Raw genomic sequence first — 21,500 nt, 5'->3', positions numbered from 1 at the left:
TGCGACGACGGTGCTCCGTAAAATGGAGGCAAACAGAGAGGCTGAAGATGACATTGGCTTTGTGTGTCGGGAGACGCAGGTGTCAGCAGGTGTCGAGCAGGGCAGGGCAGGGCAGGGCAGGCACAAGCACCGAGGTACCTGCAGGTATGGTATGCGTGTGCCTGACGTACCAAGCCCGGCAGTAAGTGCTTACTTTAGGTTAAGTACTTAGTAAGAAGTAAGTACTTACCAAGTAACTTGCCAGCGCGGTGGTGCGGGGCAGCTGCAAAAGTGCATCGGTACCTCGTAATAGGGTTGACTGTCTGCTCTGTCTGCATGGGCGCGCGCACATGCATGCACGGGGCGGGCGGCGGGCCAGGCGGGCTTCGACGGGGCTTGCAGCCATGAATTAATTCATCGTCTTGGTTGGCAGCACCGCGCTCGCGCCGCGCCCAGGCTTGGTGACCCCCATGGGCTGCATGGCAGCACGTCCAGCGTCTCCCGGTCCAGTCAGCCGGTCCCACGGCGCTCGGCAGTCGGTGCTATTGTTACGATTCGCCATTGTCTGGCCGGCTCCATGCTTCTGGAATTTAAATGTTCCCTGTTGGCCTGGGACGAAAATGGCCGCGGGTCGAACGCTCCCCGGAAACGGTCGACTGGTCGCCGTCCAACCTGCCGGTTATCCACCGCGTGCACCCTCACACTCAACATTGAACCCACCTGCCCTTGGGCGCCCACCCGAGGCCCGCCGCCGTCCTTCGCTCGCCCTTCTAGACTTCGAGTTGTGGGGCCTGTGCAGCTGTTGCAGCCCGCGCACTTGGGCTCCCGAGGGTCGATGGTTGGGCCACGAGCCACGAGCCACGAGCCACGAGCCACGAGTACCGCTGTGGTGGCCTCCTCCAGAGTGGCCTCCACAGCAGCCTCCCTCCGAAACGGCCTGCAAAGTGGCCTCCACAGCGAGCTGCCTCGCAAACACCACCCTCGCCCTCCACGTGCGACACCCGACGAGTCGACACCTCCGACACCACCTCGACACCACCAGCTTCTCGCCGCAGAGTTGCGACTCACTCACTCTCTCACATCACTCCCTCACTCACCCACTCACTCAGTCGCGCGCGCGCGCTCTCTCCCCCCCTCCCCCTCTCCCTCTCGCTCACGCACCCGCCCCGGTCCCAGTCGTCATTTTCCATTCTCCATCCTCCCTCCCCGGCTTCCATTTGTTGATCCCGCATCGCTCCTTTCGCCGGCTCTTTAATTACCCCCCCCCTCCTCCGTCGACCACAAGCCACCATCCCAGGTGCCACTCTGTCGCGCGACTTCCTCGCCACCGGGCGCAATTTTGCCGGTAGAGACTGCTCTTCGGAGGCATTGGAATCAGATCCTGCTGCTGGCAACAGCTCTCCCACTCGACCCAATTCGACCTTGCTTTTCGCCAGCCGACCCTCTCACAGCCCTCCCGTGATAATTCTTTTGCGTCCCGGCCCGGCATCCAATTTACGTTTCTGCAGCCTCCGTCCGCAAATCGACAATCCGCGTCCACTGCCGCCCTGCATGGTCGACACCGTTGCCCGACGACGACGACGACGACGGCCGCACGATTCACTCAGTCTCTGGTTCTCGTCCCCGCCATCCTGCTGACAGCTGGCCATCAATCCGACGTACGACGCCGCTGTCTCGAATTACACTGTTACTTGTCGTACCTCCCGCAAGACGGGTTCGAAGTTGTGACCAGCCTGCCGCCTGTCGCTTGACACAATTTCTACCTGCCTTTGTGGGCAACGTGCTCCGGTCGCGAGACTGGTAGCCTCCCGATGCCGCAATGGACCGCCTTTCATGCAACGTCATCTATGTGAATCGCCTTGTTGGCGAGGATAGACTGCTAGGTGCTGCACCGGATACAAACAATGCAGCCAACGAGAATGCTCAGCTCGGCTGGAATCGCGACCACGCCCGAGAGCTTGTGCAGCCATTGCTTGACACCTTCGGCGACGGTACGTCCTGCTTTCAATTCGTGACACCAACGACTACCCTCCATGCTTCGCGCGTCCCTTTTTTTTTCCGTCTGACGGCGCCCAGCGTATGCTAATCCGATCCTCCAGTTCATGTATGCGGGACAGGTGCGGCCTGTTTGTCGACCCTGTTCCAACTCCAAGACGGGTCCATGTCCGACATAATCCCAACGCTGGTGCTGTTGGATACACCATTTAATGACCAAATACAAGACCAGCGTGCTCTTTCCGGGTCATCTCCTTCCACCCCTCCCCTTGTGGCTCAGGCCTCTGAAATCCACACGCCCAATGAAGAGCTGTACGGGCTGGGCTTGTTGCAAAAGATCATTACCGAGGCTCACCTCCGCAACATCTCAAAACTTGTCGTCCCCGTGGCCGTCATCAGCCACCCCGAAACAACTGTGCCCAACGGTGGCCACCAAATGACTGACGGTGCTTCGGAAGCAGCACCAGTTCCTCAAGCCACTCTGGCTGCGAATCGCCAGCTAATGAGAACGTGCCTGGATCTGGGCGCCGTCGACGTCCTGATAAGCCCGCTCAGCCCAAAATGCACCACCACCCTCGAGATCTGTGCCTACAAAGCACACAGGGACGCCGCCAAGGAGCAGCAAGCATTGATGGCGGTCGCCAAGGGTCGAAAGCGATCTTGGGTCGGCGTCAATGAACAAAAGCCATTCGCATACCTGCGTGAGGCCATGGTATCCGGGCTCATGAACGGCATATGTCGCCTCGACAGCAACGACGGACAACTTGCCGGGGCCCATATTGCGGTATCTTCCACCCGTCAAGTCGAAATCGCCGACGCCGTGGGCCGGTGGCACTTCTGCGCTCACTCCTTCTCCGATGACGAGTTGCTGGTTGCCGCACTCATCATATTTAAACACGCTTTGGCCGAACCAGAATTGGAGCCATGGCGGATACCGGCAGGTACGAGCCATCTTCATGCTCTGGAAACCCCCTTCGAGTCAGAATAGGACACTGATCCGTACTAATTCACCTTGACGTGGCAGACCAACTTATTAGCTATCTCGTCGCCTGCCGTGCTGCCTACAACAGCTTTGTCCCGTATCACAACTTCCGACACGTCGTGGATGTCCTCCAAGCCACCTTCAACTTTCTTGTCCACATTGGAGCCCTCGCACCATATCCACTGGGGCGCCAACAAGACACTGTTGCGGAAAAATCACCCATTGCAGCACTTTTGGGTCCTTTTGAAGCGCTCACGCTTCTCGTTACTGCCATCGGTCACGATGTAGGCCATCCCGGTGTCAACAATGGCTTTTTGGCCACGTTGAACGCACCCCTGGCACAACTGTACAACGACAGGTCGGTTTTGGAGTCATTCCACTGTGCTGCCTACTCCCAGATCCTCCGCCGGTACTGGCCATCGGCCTTTGAAGACAGGAAGATGCGCAGTCTCATGATTAGCTCGATTCTCGCAACGGACATGGGCCTTCACTTCGACTACATGAAGAAACTTGGTGATGTACAGGAAAGAGTGCAGGACAACAACAGCACCGACGGCTGGAACGGCCGTCAGCTTGAGGATTCCAAGGCACTCGCATGCTCCCTGCTGATCAAATGTGCCGACATCAGCAATGTGGTAAGTGATTCTTGTTCTTGTTTGGTTCTCAGCTCTTGGCCACTCCGCCGTGCGCGCATTTCTTGTCACCAGGGGGCTGATTGATCTCGTCACAGGCTCGACATCATGACACCGCCCTGAAGTGGATGCACATACTCTCCGAAGAGTTCTCAAGGCAAGCCTCTATGGAGGATGAGTTGGATATCAAGTCGTCGCTCATGGCGCAGCCCAAGAAGGATATACTCTCCTTGTCTAACGCACAGCTTGGGTTTATGAACATGTTTGCTATGCCATTATTTCAAGGAGTCGCAGACATCATGCCAGCCATGCGTTACACGGTGGTTGAGCTCGAAGTTAATAAGAGACTCTTCGAACAAAAGGTGCAACAAGAAAGGGCAAGGCAGTCCCCCGATGAACTGAGGCTAAGACGCGGCATCCGAGAGGGTGCCTTTTCGCCCAGAACTAGAAGTTTGATTGGCGAGAGCGACAAGCCAGAGGGTCAGGCGCAAGCTGTTGCCAGTACCGAGCCGGTCAAGAATTTGACAGATGGAGCAACGGAGGTGGACGGGGATGCACCGCGGGTCGTGGCCGACGTTGCCGACAGAGTCGAAGAGCAGGCACCAACCGTGACCGAGGAGCCGGCTGATAGTGCTGTCAAAATCCCTCCTTGTGGTACCGCGGCTCCGCGCCAGGATCTCAACGGGACTGCATTCACTTTCGACGCGGTGCGAGAGCTAGCTGAAAGTGACCCTTTCAACTGCCGGTCACGGGGTGACAGCGGCACTACAGAGAGCAAAACTTCAAGACAGCGATGCAGCGAAACCACCGAGGGCAGCGCTTCTGGTGCCACCGCCGGAGATTGGCACTCACAGGCCACAACTGCCACGACCGGAAAGCTGGCGCTCTCTCCAAGCACGCAGGGTACTAGTATCGTAAGTAACGAGTCCGTGGAGCGGACACTAAGCGCTACCGGCTTGAACGTGTCACCGCCGAGTACCTCGAGCCATGGGTCGCCCGGCACGGTCCTCCGTGATACAGGAGCAGGAGGTGACGAGTCAAGTCACGGTGGCAGTATCGTCAAGGCAGAAGGAAAGTCTCTGAGGAAGAAATCAAGTCGGTTTAGGATGAAGGACTTTCCTTTTTTCAGGAGAAGTAAGGCATCAAGCCCTCCCCTTCCAGCCTCGGACGCAACAACTTGATACGTGCATGGGTCGAGACGAGAGATCTTGGTAATGGGCTCTTGCAGCCAAACAGAGGACAACAGAAGAGCCGATACAGTGATGCGACTAGACACAGCACGCCGCGGCTCAGTCAAGGAAGCACTTTTTGCACGAAAAAAGTAGAAAGGATGGAGGATGTTGAAGGTTGTTGGGCCGCAGTGCATTCAGAGTCCACCAAACCACTCGGCATGATTGCGACAATTCCTTCAACCTCGGACGAAGTGTATATTATATACAGATCAGGCATCATCTTGTCTGTCTTTCTTGGAGATGGGACGAGATGTCGGGCTTTGATGGCCAGGACGAGTAATATGAACATGGCGGGATACCACGATGATGGTAGGGCCATGCATGCCAGAGTTTGCTTTGATTGCTGCGTACATGGGATTTTCTCCATCTGGCTTTTTTTTTCTTGTTAGGTCTTTGACTACCATGATTAGAGGCCCTGAACCCCAACCCCAACCCCTTTTTTTCCCCTGTCTTTTCTTTTCTTTTCTCTTCTCCATCACTTTTTTTTTTTTTTTTTTTTTTTAATCATCAAGTGAGTAGAGGAGAGGGGAGGAGGGGCTTGCTTGTTCGCTTGTTTGTACCATGACTCATTCTCTGTGTTGGCATCACCCCACGATGGGTGAAGGAGATGATGGAAGCTGTACATTTTTCTTTTCTTCACCTCTCCTGTTTTTATCTTCTTTGGGTGGGTGGGGGAGAGGAACAGAGACTTTGAACGTGGCGTTAATGTATAGGCTTTTTTTTCACATGGGTTGGTTGGTCTTGGGAAGAGGCTTGATACAGGCAGGGTACGGAGAAAGGGGAGGGGTCTATGGACCGTCGTGGACGTCACGAGGCATGTGATGCAGAGGGAGAGCACGTCTAAATGGTGTCTGGTGGTGGGCGGTATTGTTGAATGCCGGGGAGCTAGGTTAGATAGAGAGGGCGCAAAAATCCACATGGCATGTGGATGTTTTTTACTGTCGCCACCAGGCAACGTTGAAGGGGTCAATGTTGGCCTTTTTAGTCCTGGGTACCTTGAGTGCCTTGAAGTACCTGGGCAGGTGGGCAGTAAATGGGAAGGTAACAACAGACACGAATCAACTCGATACCCACTTGCGGGCTGGTAAGCCGACTGCTCTCCGCAACGATCTGCTAGTACTCAAGTTCTCAAGTAGGAACCTGCTTTTAAGTTGGAGAATTCCTGCCGAAGCTAGTGCTTAGCTTGCCTTGGTGTACTTGTGGCAAATGGGAGGCGGGGAACGTGCGGAAGTCCGGGGGTTGCTGTCCTGGCTTCGCATTGGTTGGCAGGGTTGCGTACCGGCCGGTCAAGGCCAGGCGGATTGCAGAGTTGCTCCGCAGACCGCACCACCAGACCGAGCCCCGTACTCCGTACCGTACAAGAGACCGAATTTTGGAATCTCTTGTCCATTTTTTGCCTTTCGTGGCCTCTATTGGCGCGGCGCTTCCGGTCTGCCGGACCCTTCACCTGGCTCTCCGAGAGTTGTCGTTTCGTCGAGCGTTCAACAAAACCGTGGACAGACAATCAATCGCTCGAGGTCGAAGCTCCACGCTGGCCCCACTGTTTCCCCCTCGCTCCGGGGTCCCTTGGCGGTCGGCACCTCTCCCCGACTCCCGACTCCCGACTCCCCGACGCCCCGAGTCCGAACTCCGAAACGCAGAACGCAGAGCGCAGAACGCAGAACAAACACCTCCCTTCCGTCCTTGTTTGTTCGCCCTTCAGCTCGACACCATGGACATCGTCGATGTTGGGGCTCCAAAGCCCACCCCAATGCCCGACGCACCAGCCAAGGACTTTATGACGGATGCTCACTGGGAAACTCTGTATGCTCTTCTCGACGGCGCCTTGCCCTCCATCACCTCGACCACCTCGTCGCGTGTCGCAGACAAGTCCGCCAGCATTCTCCTGTCCGACAGTCAGTTCGAGTCCCTCATCGACGACTCCGTTGCCGCCCTGTCGAATCCCCCTTCCCGGAGCAAGATCAAGGAGTATCTCGAGTTTCGCCCCTCCCAGGATGCCAAGTTCCGCGAAGACTGCGTGCGGTCGCTCGCCAGTGCTCCCCAGAGGGCCAAGCTGGCCAAGATCCTGGATCTCCTCGGGTAAGTCCCAAGTCCAGTCCAGTCCAGTCCATCCCCCGGCGGGAAAACGGGACAAGTAGACCCCCATGGCTGCGCTACGCTTGCATTTACGTGCCGTGCCGTCTTGCTAACCCGCATCTCGTCCTCCCACGACAGCGGCCACGCCGGCAGCCTGCTTCTGACCGGTTACTGGGCCCCCGTCACGCAGCAGCCGACGAGCGTTCGGCAGGCCATCCTCAAGTCGTGGGCCGCGTCGCGCCTCGCGCCGTTGCGCATGCTGGCCAAGTCCCTCGTGCAGATTGCTCAGAGGGCAAACTCCGTCCACAGCCCCTACTTCAACGAGATTTCGGGCTACTCGGACGTCCCGCGGGACTGGAAGCCCGTCGAGGGATACGACTACCACTTCGTGCAGGTGCCTGCCGGCGCGGGCGTGCACGAGATCACCACCGACGTGGTCATTGTCGGATCCGGCTGCGGAGGGGCCGTCTCGGCCAAGAACATCGCCGAGGCCGGCCACAAGGTCCTCGTCGTCGACAAGGGCTACTACTTCCCGCCCTCTCAGCTGCCCATGGCGCAGGCCCCCGGCGCCCACTACCTCTACGACGCGGGCGGCGTCTCCTTCAGCGACTCGTCGAGCATGGGCATCGTGTGCGGCGGCAGCTGGGGCGGCGGCGGCACCGTCAACTGGAGCGTGTGCTTCCGCCTGCAGGACTACGTGCGCGAGGAGTGGGCCGCGGCCGGCCTGCCGCTGTTCACGTCGAGCGACTTTGACGACAGCATGGACCGGGTCTGGGACTTTGTCGGCGCCAGCAAGGACGGCATACGCCAGAACCCGCGGAACCAGGCTCTGCTGGACGGCACCCGGAAGCTCGGCTGGAGGGGCGGAGTCGTGGAGCAGAACACCGCCGGCAAGGAGCACTACTGCGGCCAGTGTCACCTGGGCTGCGGCTCGGCAGAGAAGAAGGGCCCCTCGGTGTCTTGGCTCCCGGCCGCGGGTGAAGCTGGCGCCCAGTTCATGGAGGGCTTCGCCGTAGACAGGGTCGTTTTTGCCGACGACGGCGTCACCGCCGTCGGCGTCGAGGGCACGTGGACCGGCAGAGACGACAACGGCGGTCTCCACGCGCGCGAGGACACGCGGACCCAGCGGCGCGTCCTCATCAAGGCCGACAAGGTCGTCGTCTCTGGCGGCTCCTTGTGGAGTCCGGTCATTCTGAAAAAGAGCGGCATCAAGGTGAGTCGGACTGGCGGCCTTGGAGCCAGAGCAACCTTCTGGACCGAAGGGCCTGCTTCTCTTGTGCATACGTGAATTGGCCGCTGACAGGTTGCCGTCTCGAACCGCGCCGCAGAACCCCAACGTCGGAAAGCACCTTCACCTGCACCCGGTCAACTTTGTGTCCGGCGTCTTTGGCACTCGGGACATGGCGTCGTGGGAGGGGGGCATCATCACATCCTACGTCGACGAGTTTGAAAACCTCGACGGCAAGGGCCACGGCGTCAAGCTGGAACCCACCTGCAACATTGTAAGTCCACGCACTGCACTGGCCGAGCCGGGGATCAATGCTGACTCTGGCGCCTCGTAGCCATTCGCAACATTCACCGTGCAGGCGTGGCGAGACGGCGTCGACGCCAAACTGCTCGCCATCAAGTATCGGCACATTGGCACCTTCATCGCACTGACTCGGGACCGCGACACCGGCCGCGTGTACCCCGACCCGAGAAACGGCACGCCACGCGTCCAGTACGACCCCTCCGACTTTGATCGCGAGCACACCATCGAGGGTGTCGTCGCCCTGGCCAAGATCTGCTACGTCACGGGGGCGACCGAGATCAGGCCTCACCTCCCGCACCTGGAGCCGTTTGTGCCCAGCGACGGGGGCAAGCGACAGGCCGAGCACCAAGCCGGCAAGGACCCCGAGTTCACCGACCCCGAGTTTGCCGCCTGGATCCAGAAGCTGCGCGTGGCCGACAACAAGGGCCCTACTGTCACGTGGATGTCGGCGCACCAGATGGGCTCGTGTCGCATGAGCGCCGGCGAGGACACTGGCGTCGTGGACATGAAGGGCAAGGTATGGGGCACCAACAACTTGTATGTTGCCGACGCGAGCATCTTCCCCAGTGCCAGTGGCGTCAACCCCATGATCACGGCCATGGCCTTGGCCGACTGGATTTCACGGGGCATCGCCAGTGAATTGGCTCAGAGGTAGCGTTCAACGGAGTTTTGAATATTTGAAGTTGGGCGAAGCGTGAATGGCGCCCTGCAAGGGCTTCGGGCCAAGGCCTGTCGTTGCCTGACAACTGGTCGCGCTCTCGCGTCGACAAGTCATCATGGCAGCAGGACGAAATTCAGTATCGCGGGGCGATGAGCAGGAGCAGGAGGAGCAGTGACCATGTTGACGAAACTGGGAGCTGGGCGGTTGAACTGTCATGTCAGGTGTGATACTTTACTCGGAATATTTTGTAGCAAATAGTCAAGGCAATGAATGTAATGTAACCTCTGGAACCTTGACTGCTAGCCCTCGAATTCAAGGCGACATGTCAGATACCAGAACGCCCACGGAAAGACCGAGAATTCACAGGTACTCGTTACCATGTTCGGTTTTTTTTCTCATGGTCCAAATTGCGAGAGGATTGTGTTGTGTGCAATTCGCGTCAGTAGCCGGGGAGTCAACGGTGTGACTGGACAAGAATTGTAGGGAAAGCAGTCGAGAATTTGTGTCATTTCTCTTGGCGGCGCGCGTGACCGGGCACATGTAGGTCGCCGTCGCAGCAGATGTCCAGGACTCTTGGTCTCGAGCCATCAATTGATGTCATATCCGCCTGGCAGTGGTTTCCCGGATCTTGTCGCCAGGATCCCCGAACCACGGCCACCAGCGGCGGATGACGTGGCCGGGTGCTTGGCAAGAACGTAAAAGTCAAGTGAGACAAGATCCCACATTGCACGTCGTCGTCCCCTTGCAAGCAGTGGTGCTCTGTAATCAACTACGACATGGACTAGTTGCTGGCTCGAGTTACCGACAGACTGGGGCTCCGTCTCGATGGCCTCCTTCTCTGTGCCTCGGGACCAGCGTGTGTCCCTCCGGATTGCAACGTTGACGCGGCTTTGGAGCACGGAGACGGTGCTGGCAACTGGTACTCGGTAGTACTAACTGGTCTGTCTGTCTGTCTGATGTTTCTATTCTCGGGTGGTATGGAGTACTGCGCAAGCACACAGCCACGCCGCTCTGCAGCGGCTTGTCCGACTGACTTGTCGGTGTAAAACTTGGGAACGTCAGCGTCTCTAATGCTTCAAGCAGCTCTTGACATATAATATCTGAAAGGGCTTGGTTCTTCAGAGGAAAGAATTGCTCAGCACAAGAAAAAAACATGGCAGGCAGGAATTCCAGGAGGCGCCCTTTTGGGCGTTTCGACTTGACATTTTTCCCTAGATGTGAACCAACTGGCGAGGCCGGGTGGCGGCGTTCTGGCATGGCCTGTTTCTTCTGCGCATAAGTATTTTCAGTGCCTGAGCAAGCTGGATCCTTGAAGCGAGCATGTGCCAAGCCCAATGCAAGAGGGGGGGAAAGAGCTTGCTCCGACAAGTTTTACCGGTCTCGCTCATCCGTTGTCAAAGCCGGCCGATCCCTGCCCAAGATCCAGAGTGTGTGGCTGGTGCCTCTACTCTGGATGTACGGAGTACGAGTGCGGAGCTCTCGCATTAGCCTTGTAAGTCATGGGCCTCGCACGTGAAGTGGGAACTCTTGAGATTCGAATCGACGAGTACTTGGCCATCATCATGGCAACTGGCATTTGCTAGGTATCCTCGGCGTGGCAAATGAAGCGACAGCGTCACCATGTGCTAGTCCACACAGGCCATAAATCTTAAAAATTTTGCGGCTCCGTCTTGCCACAAGAAAAACGTGTGTGCAGACGGCGCTGGTGGTTGTTCTCCTCCACATTACCGAGAGACGGGGGTCAGGGTTGAATGGGGCCGGGGCAAGGAGCCTGTCAAAGCAAACCAGCTACTTTGTACGTAGGCCGGCCTGTTTGTGAAGGCGACAGCGGCAACCAGGTGTAATAGCTAGATGTGGGGAAGTTGGCGTGGCCTCCAGAGGCATAGAGATATAATATGTAGTTGCCAAAATCCCCCAATCAATGAGTGATCCCGAATTCCAGGTCGAGTTACTCCGTACAGCGAGAGAGACGCGGTAATAGATGGACAATGGCGCGTGACCTCGACAACAGTGCACGGCCAATAATGATGGTACACGTGCAGACTGGGCGCTGCCCCCAGACGGATTGTGACCTTTGCTGGCGCAACGTGGATAGGAAACCTAGCAAATCGAATTGTCGCAGTTTAGCTTATCAGATTCTCGATTACGACCTGCTTCTGCCGAGTATTGCGTCCCTCAAGTCCGTCATCGGTGACGAATATGGTGTGAACTTGCAGCACCAGGCGACCTTTACTTGAAATCTGCCTGGCAAAGGTGGTAGATTCGACCAAAAGGCCGTGGCATCAGATATGGAGGAGGGGATTTTCCAGGAGCGCCGACTTGGTCAACAACAAAACCTATTATTGCTGAGCGGGCTCCTCGGCCGTGGCCCGTCGTGGAGCGCGTCGGTTACGCAGCATCACGTCAGATACCTCCAAGGTCCTAGGTAGAAAAATGGGTTGTGTCAGTAGGTAGGTATCTAGGGGCTTGATGGTAGAGAAACAAGTTGCGTTGCGAAAGACTGTACGAACTCGGCGCGAGCATAAGCCATCCATCCACACTTGAGCAACTAACTGACTGGCAACACACTCTCTCGTCCTGCACCGGGTCCTCGGGCCTTGGGTGGATTCCGGGGATCTGGCGAGAAGGAAAGATAAAAACATTTGATATAGTTGGTCGACTTGCGACTCGGTACTCGGTCATTACTCAGACAGACAGAACTTTTCTGATGGGAAAACGGTCCATTGTCAATGTGTTGCGGTGGAGCAGCAGCCGCACGAGGGAGGGGCTGCAGATCGGTGGAGCAGTTATACGTTATACGTAACTTACTTCTCTTCAGTCCCTCTCGCTCCTTCCTCTTCTCCCCACACCCTACCCCGAAGCCCATGGTCGTGTTTGATGCACGTAAACCGCCCAAGACCTCGACTGCTGATGGCATGTCTTCTCGCGAACCATTACATTACCCACCCGACCCGAGCCTTGGGAGCTGCGCAGCTTGGACGCACACGCCAAAGGTGGAACTGTCCGGCACACATGTTGACCGTGAGGCTTGAGGTTTCGGGCCATGAGCACGGTGACACCTCGCATGCGAATGCACAGATATGGTTCTACGTATTCTCAACAGAGTCTCCCACACGCGCAACCAAACAGACACCATCTCTGTCACAGAAGCAGATGTCCGTTCGAATCGGATTTAGTTCGTATCTAAATAAGGAAAGGTTGCTATTGGTAAAGTAAACCCCTTGTTACTTATTCATCACACTGATGACGTTGACAATATCCCGAAAGAGCCAGGTTTGTATTCACCGAGCCAGCGCCGAAGCGGAGCAGAAGTTCCCATCCCAGCGGTTACCCTTGGGGACTGAGGAGACCGCTTTGGAAGTCATAGGGCGCGGCTGGTGTCTGCCGATGCTAATAGATAAGTCGAAGATGCTTCAACTTCGGCGTCCGGCTCACCATCTGCGACATTGACGACGGACATTTTGCCCATTCCTGTTTTCCGTTTTAGTGGACGTCGGTAGCTCTGCCGCCCCTTCGTCAAAGCCTCGAGGCTGTCCAGTCCAAGTCTGCGCAGCGCAGTATGATTGGCTCCTGTTGGCTGAGTCTCGACCAATCAACGAGAACGTCGCCTTGGGCCAGGGTCCAACCCCACTGGCACCTCGATTGCCTTGTCCAGGTTTTGACGTATCCAGCCAATCAACGAACAAAACGCCCATTGAACGTTTTACGCCTCACCTCCCGCCGCCGCTAGGGAGAGGAAACACGGTCCACGAACCCCAGCAGCATGATTATTGCTCGCCCCCGCCCCCTTGCTACTGCGTAGTAGTAGTACAGGCTCTTGAAATCTTCTATCGCACATCCGATGAGCAGTCCATTCCCCTGGGTCTGTGCATAAGCTGTGTTCGAGTCTCGAATGCGATTGTCGAACCACATGCCGAGTACAACGTCGCGGAACGAATTCATTGGAGTCCGGCGCGTCTTTTCGTCTCGACGAATGCGCCGTCGGAGCGGCAGTGTTGTTGACTGTCGATTCAAGGAGCTTCCAGGGACGTGAAAGTCCAGCCACTAGCCGTCAAGTGGCCAAAGACTACTCGCATCTTTCAGTATGCGTTCACGACTCTTATTTTACTATTCACTCTGAAATGGGAGGGCCGGAGACGGAGCCCTTTGACCCCGCCTCCGTCTGATGTTGGCAGGGAGTTGAAGCGCGCATTTCCAACTTGTATACGGAGTACCACCATACATACGGAGTATAAAATGTGCAATAATATGTCGCCAACATGCACGTCATGCTCACGCCCCCAGGGCACACAGTATCTGTGGGAGTAGCCAAGAAGTCGAAGAATATGTCGATGTGTCCAAATATGAAGCAGAATCTCCCAGTCTCCCGGACAGACAGAATTCGGGCCAAGGAACAGAGATCGATCAGTAGCGGCGCCCACTCCTCCATCCATCTTGTGGGCCGTTAGGCAAGGCTCATTTCCGCCTGTTCATGCTGTTGCGGCGCGTATGCGGACAGCTATACCAAGTATTGGCTGAGACACATTTCAATTTTCAATCAACCAGAACGAAGCAAGCCGGCGGCCTCTTCTCGTCTTCTGCCCAAGCCCCAGGCCGCATATGGAGCTGATACGAACCATGTATGGACTGCTACAACCGCACATCAATGAAATTTAGGCCTTGTTAGATGCGTCACTCTGTCCAAGTGTGCATGTTGCTGTGGGTATAGCAGAGCAGGAGACGGGTGGGAGGGACGTATACGGAGTATTGTATATTTGCATCCTCCAACCTCACCATGAGTAAGAGTAACCAAGTCGGCCATTCCGTCTGCGCAATTCCCGAATGGGCCTACGAGTATCGAGTATGTAAGGGGTGGTTTGCAGAGCATGGACATGGCTTGTCCTCCTCGGTTTGTTGTTGTTGGTCCAAGTAAGCCTGGACCGAAAGCCGCGTAAGCTTCGTTCTGGGAGAGGAGGAAAAGCAGTAGTGCAACACGAGTAAACCCCTCCCCCAAGGGCATCGGCATCGGCATCGGCATCATTCTCCATAGTCCGTACACGGGCATGGCATGCGCTGCGGGAGCGGCGATGCGAATGCGTTGACTATGCCATGCCAGGACGAGAAAAAAACAAGTAGGGAGGAGAGTACGGAATGTGATACGTATGATGCATGTATGTTTCTTGGTTGGAAGACGATGCAAGGACGGGGCCGCTTGATCATGGAAGGTGTCTCATGGCCTTGCTCCATCCATATCATGTGCCACGTTTGACGAAGCGCCGTCATGCGCAGCAGCCGCTGGATGAGGACTGCACATCTTTCTTTGAGGGCGATGTTCCCAGGGAAATGATTCTTGTGTGATGCGCCGCCTGTGAAGGATCAAGTGGCTGGCTGTGGTTCTCGCCATTGGGGGTGCCATAGCCAGTCTGTGTGTGTCTCTCTCTCTCACTTGGCCTTGAATCACCAACTCATTCGATCGAGGCAGATCTGCCAATGTCTAACAACGGGCCAAGAGGACTCCACCGAGAGACTGCGCGGGCGGACGTGCGACTCGGACTCGCTTGCAAGAGTGTTTGTCGTGATGGAGCTGGCTGTGGATGCGACACGGCAGCCATCCCATGGCCACTTGGGCATGCGTGGCGCTGCGATGCAGCTTTCAGCTAGACAAGACCAAGGCAGGAGACATTACACACGCCTTGCCCGTGATGCGACGCACACGCCTCACGAGGGCGCGCGAGCCAAGGTTTTCTCGGGTGGAGAGGTCCGAGAGGAGGCGAGGCGCCGGGGGGGAGGCGATTGCGCGGGCGGCGTTCAAGTTGAAGCACCGCCATGGCCATGTGCATGACAGTGGATGGGCGACGTACGAAGTAGAGGTACTACTCCGTTTAGTAGCTTGAATAAGCAGCTGCATAATGGTGGGACCGTGCGGAGTACGCTGGTTGCAGTAGCACCAAGTGCTTTTTTTTTTTTTTTTTTTTTTTTTTTTTTGAAAGGTAAATCGGCCTCTTGGGCCAGGCAGGTGGATTGTATGTAGATGGGATGGACGGCGGCGTTTCAAAGTTGGCGAGGGTCGGTCAGCCGACTGTTGGAGGCCTTGGCTGAAGCGGCGATGGCGATGGCCGCGTCCGGGTTGGGAAATGATGAGGCTAGCATGGCAGGCGGCGGCATTATTAAGGCGGCATTCATCATCATATTGTCATGCGTTTGAAGCTTTCGTCAAAAAGCTCCGCGAAGGGGACCGGTGTGGCGGTCAGGCTGCTAGCAAGTAACTACGTACTACGGAGTAACCATTGCTAGTACCGGGTGCTGCGCCACAGCCACCCGACAGCTATTCTTGGCCACCGAGGACAGGGGGCACGTAAGTACGGAGTAGGTACGTAGTACTTGGGCAAGGGCAGGCGGGCCATGCAGGCCGATCCGACCCCGGGCCCTGGGCCTGGGCCTGGGCATGGGCATGGGCGGTATTGACGCGGATGACGGCTTTCGCCTGGCACCTGGCACCTGCCTGGCACGTAGGCGCTGGCAACTGCAACTGCGCCAAAGCCGCCGCACATCCAGGCCCCGAGCCCAGCGCCCCTGTGCATGGAGCCCTTGGGACCTGGGCCAGCAGACCAGCAGACCAGCAGAGCTGCAGAGCTGCAGAGGCCCCCCCGCCTGGCCCTGCTCACTCGAGTGGGCCCAGGTGCCGGCCACTCACCAGCCTGTTAGTTGTGTGGCACCGCCAACTAACGTTACTTGCCTGAACGCCGTACGGAGGCCCAACTGATCAAGTTATATTCCCCGCCTCCGCCGCCCTCCAGCCTCCTCTCCCCTCTTCGCTCCTCACGACGCCCTCGTCCGCCTTTCTCTTCTTCCTGGCTGCGGTCGTCAGCAGGCGATACCCATAAAGCCAATACTCCACGGCACTCCCTGCTCAGCCCTGCTGCCTCGTCCCTTTTTTTTTTCCCTTTTTTTTAGTTGTCTGTTTTTTTTTCTTATAAATTTGTTCTTCTCGCAGAGTGCCGTCAAAATTCGACCCCTCCTCAATCCTCCCCCGGCCCCTGCCGCCCCCGGCCCGCGCCTCCGTTTTACCGCCAGCAACAATTAGACGACCTGGGCCACAGCCACAGCCACAGCCACAGCCACAGCCACGGCAACCGTTACGATTACGGCCCAAATTTCGGAAATGCCCGTCCAGCTTCTGCCGGCTTCGGCCGCCGCCTTTGCCCCGAGGGCATCTTCCGTCAACGTCGTCTTGGGGTCCAAGGTCGAGCCTTGGCTCACGCTGACCTTGAAGCGCGTCAACAGAGTCAAGCGCCCGCTCAACAGCGTTCCCCAACACCAGAGGTGTCTGACCGAGACATTATCTTCACCCAACGCAATCTGGACTCTGGCCTCGGTCATGCTGTCTAAACTTCCCGAAGCCGAAATGCCCAAGGAGCCTCTGGAGGCGCTCTTCAGTCACCAACTGCTTCACATTGAGGCCTACATCGTCCACGTCGATATGATTCTGCGCAACGAAGTCGCCTTCAAGCTCACAAGCGCCACCATCGACGCCCTGGTCGAGTACCACGACAAGATTCACTGCGTTGATGCCAAGGCCAACACCTACGACTGGTCAGAAAAGGAGCAACAGGGCAAAAAGCTCCACCAAGACTTTGTCCAGGCCGTCAACAAGTTTGTCTACCGCACTCACGTCAGCGCTTTGGAAGGGCTAGAAGAGGACGGCGCGGGGGAGCTGCTGTGCGGCAAGAGTGAGGAAGTGAGAAACAGCCTCGTCGCACTGATGAAGCCTTTGCTACCTCCACCCCCTCGCGTCGTCGACATCGTGCGCCAACCGCCGCTCCTCCCGAGCTCCCCCGTCAACAACATGTGGTCGTCGCAGCAGACAATACCCAGCCCTCTGTCTGCCGTCGAATCCTGGCGAGTCCTGCCGCCCAGTCCAGGCGTGCCATCGACATCAGCTGAGCCCAACAACGCCCCCAGGTGGGCCTCTATGGCTATGAGCGAATTCCAGATGCCCTCACCCACTCCGGCTTTTACTCAACCCCACGTCGCAGCTGCTCTTTACTTGACCTCACCACCCATTGCCGCCCCCATGCCCGCAGCTCTGCCTCTGCCCAGCATGCTTGCTTCGTCGCAATGCGGCGTCAGTGTTGGCATGGGTGGCTTCGGTTGGGATCGGTACCACGAGTATGCGACGATAATGTGACAACCACAACCGGTCACGGGGGACGATTACCCAGTGGTGACGACGCCTTCATAGGCCGCTGCGTCGTTGGGTCCCTTCAATGTTTCTCGGGACCAGGGAAGTGCTTCAGAAGCAAAACTCCCCACGCAAGGTTTTGATATACAGCGACATAGACAACCATTGTCGAAACGGGCATTTTAGGAGATCGGCGTTTTTCTTTTTGCATTGGGAATGGAGTTTGAGCAAGCTCGACAAATACCCACTCTGGGGGAGAGAGGGCAGCAAAGCGGTGTTGACATTTTGCCCACGTTGCTACCATCTTATTTCTCCGCATTTTGGCCTTGGCGTGGCTCCCGTCCTTTTACCGGCGACATGGCGACTGCACGCACGGGGTTTTGGAATTTCTGCTCGAATACGGCCTTTTCCAGATACGAGAAAGCCTCCTTGCCGCCTGGCACTCACACCGCTAGCTCGGTCGTTTTTGTAGGTCGGCAGGACCCCTGATCAGCAGGAAAGGCGCTCCGCGACTGTCTCTTCGTGTCTCGGACACTGTTTTGCCCTCAAATCTTCCTTTTTTCCTCTCTCTCTCTGTATCCCTGTTCCGGTTCCTTTTTTGGGTTTAAGATAAGAGGAATACGCAGCAATGCGCAATACTCGGCCTGGCTCCGAGACAAGACTCCCTAGTTGGACTATTCATTTCCCGACATTTCGATACTCTATCTTTTGTTCTCACTTTGGTCTTGGCCCAAGTGATTTTTTTTTTTCGAGAGCGGCTTATACAAAGACTCTTTACGGATGATACCCCTGAAAACGACTCATACAAGTCACCATGATACTTCTATTCATTGTATTTCTTTCTTGTTCTTACCCTTACGAAATGAGGAATGGTGAACGACCTACGACTGTTGGACGAAAACCAATGAATGTCAATGTAAAGGATGCATCATGCGGCTTGATGTCCCTTTCCATCGATGTGAAACGACATCGCCAACTCGTCAACATGGAAGCGATTGCGTAATTAGACTCTGGACCGGTTTCCAGACCTAATTTGCTCATTCCTGCGGGCCGTCGTACGACAAACACCAACACTTCGTTCGGAGGCTTGCCTCGGAAACTCATCTGGAATTTGTTTCCGAGCTGGCCCGACACTGGCTGTCGAGGGATCAATACGTCGAGCCAAACGTCTACCGGCTAGTCCGGAATTGGAAGCTTGGACATGGAGACATGGAAAGATGATGGTCGATTTCAGATGTTGTCCGAAGAGCTGGGTCGTGCCAAGTGTCCTCTGCTGCGCAGAGCAATACGCGGCACCACGTCTTTATTTGGCCGTTCAGCCCCAAGCCTCTTGTTCTCTTCCCGAGGGCGCTCTGCCCATACACCACCCGACCTGTGGGCACACCGATTCTTGGAGCAATTACACAGCTATCACGGCTGGGATCACTGCCTGCTTGAGTCGGGGCCAAGCATCGGGGAAAGAATACGAAGCCACAAAGGGCACAAAAAGTAGTTCATCTCACTACGACAAGACGCCCTCAACTACGGTTCCACTCATGCTCGCGGCCCGGCTTAGGTCTGTCTGGCCGGGCGTGAACTCATCCCGGGACAGGGTAGGCGAGGAGCCCCATCCGCCACAATCGGGCTGGCGTTCCCCGGACGCTGTAGATCAGCACATCCGGCACCGTCGTCCCCTGGACTGCAGCGCAGGTTTTGTAGGCACCGAGATGCTGGATTGGATTCTATGAACCCCCCCGGCCATGCGTGTTTGGTTGGGGTTTATATGCATGTTCATGTACTGAGGATATGCGGACCGCTGCTGCCAAGGGGAACCACCTACTCGTTTGTTCTTGAGTCGCTGCCGAAATCTAGTCAATCTAAATACGAGCAGCACTTCTCCAATCAACCTAGTGGCATGTGACTTGGGTAAATGTCCGACGTGTGCAGAGAGGCCCGGAAACGCTCGGGTGCCGTTTGACCTAGTTCCTCCTATACATTCCTCCAACGCATGTTCAACTTGTACAAATACCCTGCGAATACCACACCAATCCTCCAGAGGTCAAAGCACGGAAAGTCCAAGAAACAAAGTCTAGATGCAACTGCGCCATGGGACACGGGTCGTATTCTCCAGCAGCACCAAGCACGGGTAGTACACGTAGCAATGCATTGGTTTCTGTAGAGGGAAACATTTGTGCCTCTTTTTTCTCGACATGTCGAGGCCGAGCCTCCTTCGTTGGGTGCCCGTTGTGACGGTGTCATCGAGTGAGAACTTGACAGAGACCAAGGGAGAGCTGAAGAGAAAAGCGAAGTGAATCATCGAGCGTGCGCAAGCTTGACGTGCTGGACAAGTGCAGGTTGGTCAGACTGACATGCGATGCGGCATGTGCAACTCGGACCACCTCTCGGCTCTACATAACGTACCCGGCCGGAGAAAAATACAGATGGGTATTATCCTATGCATTGGGGAACGCATCAGAACCGCGTTCATTCTTCTCGTACAAACGGCTCCGCTCGCAAGCACATGGCACCATCGAAGCCGCCAAAGGTGAATGAATGTCGTTGACTTCCCATCGTCCCAGCGGTCCGAGATGCAAAACTTGACTGGATCTCCGAAAACGTGAACCCGCCCAAGGCCAACCGTCGTCTGGAGCAGATGAAGCTGAGGATATTTCGGCATCCCGTTCGGCATCTGCGAATTCGCCGCGACGCCATAAAACTGCAAATACGGTCACGGCCAGGCTGCGCATAGATGTAGCAGCCCTCTGTCCAGCTTGCGTGATTGCCGCACTTGTTCATTCACGAGCCCAAGGATACTGGCTTATACATGGCGGGTGTCCTTCACTCCTTGGCTGGTTTCGGTTTCGTCTCAGTCCCCGCGCTCTTCGCGTTATTGACAGCAAAGTAAATCATTCCGGGCATGTCATTGAACGAGGGTCCGCAGGACATTCAAACGCACTCGCTTGAGACGATGCTTTTTCCATAATCACCGTTTGTCCAGTCCCTTGATGTGAAGAAACGAAGAGGATCCCAATAGATCCCAACTCTGGTATTAAAACGTGCTATATTTGATTTTCTGCCGCACCGAGCGCCGCCGTCGTTTTCATGGCCGCTATTGCTTCGTTCTTTTCGCGACATGATTGCCAGGTCGAGAGATGAGAAACACATATCTGGCCCATGCATGATGCCAGAGCTCCTGCGCCTCCATGACAGTCAACTCCTCCGTTTCCCCTTTCCACGAGTCGGGATTTGCCATCCATTGTGGTACGAGGAAATCGTGAGGAAGCCTTGGGTATTTACGTCGTTTTTAATTTTTTTTCGTTGTGGTACATATGAACATGGAGAAACCGCAAGGACCAAAACATCCGTCGCGTATGACACGCTTACTCCTGGTTCACCGTTTGCTGTCAAGGACGCCAAACGTTAGCAAATCGTACCCCCCGTGCACGTGCGATGCGCTCCTCTCCGGGATCGACTTACCACCAGCCAGTCCATGCCCTCGTTGATTCCACTTCCATCAACAGCAGAACACGCCATGATGCTCCAGTTCCGGTCACGGAGCTCACCCAGGCGTAGTGCTTCCGAAATCTCACCCGCGCCCTTTGCACCAGGCTGGTCCTGCTTGTTGGCAAAGACTAACAGCGCCGCGTCTTTGAGTTCCTCCTCGTTTAGCATTGCCGCCAGCTCCTCGGCCGCGGTTTGTAATCGTTCGATATCGGTGGAGTCGACGACGAAGATGACGGCTGCTGTGTTGGCGTAGTAGCATCGCCAGTACGGTCGAATGCTTGTCTGACCACCAAGATCCTGCATCGATGCAGCGTGAGTCCCAGCTGTTCCCCTGCCTCTGACTATTCTGGGGTGCGCGCATCAACGTACCCAGACGTTAAAGTTTAAGTTCTTGTATGTCACCGACTCGACGTTGAAGCCAATTGTGGGTATCGTGGTGACGACCTCGCCAATCTGTTTTGGACGCCGGTTAATATTCGACCTCAGTACTCGCTCCAAGATTCCAAACTCCCCCCGATGGGTTATACCTTTAGTCTGTAAAGCAACGTCGTTTTGCCGGCATTATCCTGATTCACAACGCGTCAGTCGCTGCCCGCTGTCTTCCAAGGGGACTTGCCGCAATCTTCAAATAAAATCATACAAGCCCCAAGATCAGTATTCTTATCTCCTTCTTCGCCCAAATCAAGTTGGACAGCCATGACATGCCGGCACCCATGGTGACTAAAGGTCGTGGTACTCGCGTATACGACGACTGTGGGGAGGGCAAAA

The 21,500-nt window shown here is 56.2% G+C and overlaps 4 protein-coding genes across 4 annotated transcripts; 3 read left to right on the top strand and 1 right to left on the bottom strand.

The window, feature by feature from the left end:
- Positions 1–1,798: 1,798 nt before the first annotated feature.
- On the top strand, positions 1,799–4,769 carry MAM_07018 (3'5'-cyclic nucleotide phosphodiesterase, catalytic domain protein; the record flags this gene model as incomplete). Its single annotated transcript, XM_040825816.1, has 4 exons — positions 1,799–1,970; positions 2,202–2,915; positions 2,999–3,591; positions 3,687–4,769. The coding sequence occupies 4 exons, from the start codon at positions 1,799–1,801 to the stop codon at positions 4,767–4,769; spliced, it is 2,562 nt and encodes an 853-aa protein (XP_040676199.1).
- Positions 4,770–6,531: 1,762 nt separating this feature from the next.
- On the top strand, positions 6,532–9,082 carry MAM_07017 (long chain fatty alcohol oxidase; the record flags this gene model as incomplete). Its single annotated transcript, XM_040825815.1, has 4 exons — positions 6,532–6,899; positions 7,035–8,109; positions 8,225–8,398; positions 8,459–9,082. 4 exons carry the CDS (start codon positions 6,532–6,534, stop codon positions 9,080–9,082), a joined length of 2,241 nt encoding a protein of 746 aa, XP_040676198.1.
- A 7,147-nt stretch (positions 9,083–16,229) lies between these two features.
- On the top strand, positions 16,230–17,255 carry MAM_07016 (uncharacterized protein; the record flags this gene model as incomplete). The annotated part of the gene is made up of 1 exon (XM_040825814.1): positions 16,230–17,255. The coding sequence occupies one exon, from the start codon at positions 16,230–16,232 to the stop codon at positions 17,253–17,255; it is 1,026 nt and encodes a 341-aa protein (XP_040676197.1).
- Positions 17,256–20,608: 3,353 nt separating this feature from the next.
- MAM_07015 (ADP-ribosylation factor-like protein 1) lies at positions 20,609–21,035 on the bottom strand (the record flags this gene model as incomplete). The annotated part of the gene is made up of 2 exons (XM_040825813.1): positions 20,609–20,629; positions 20,706–21,035. The coding sequence occupies 2 exons, from the start codon at positions 21,033–21,035 to the stop codon at positions 20,609–20,611; spliced, it is 351 nt and encodes a 116-aa protein (XP_040676196.1).
- Positions 21,036–21,500: the final 465 nt, after the last annotated feature.

This window comes from Metarhizium album, assembly GCF_000804445.1.
Source record: "Metarhizium album ARSEF 1941 chromosome Unknown scaffold_26, whole genome shotgun sequence".
Taxonomy (NCBI): Eukaryota; Fungi; Ascomycota; class Sordariomycetes; order Hypocreales; family Clavicipitaceae; genus Metarhizium; species Metarhizium album.
The sequence above is the reverse complement of the archived record's forward strand: the minus strand, read 5'-3'. Positions and strand labels throughout refer to the sequence as shown.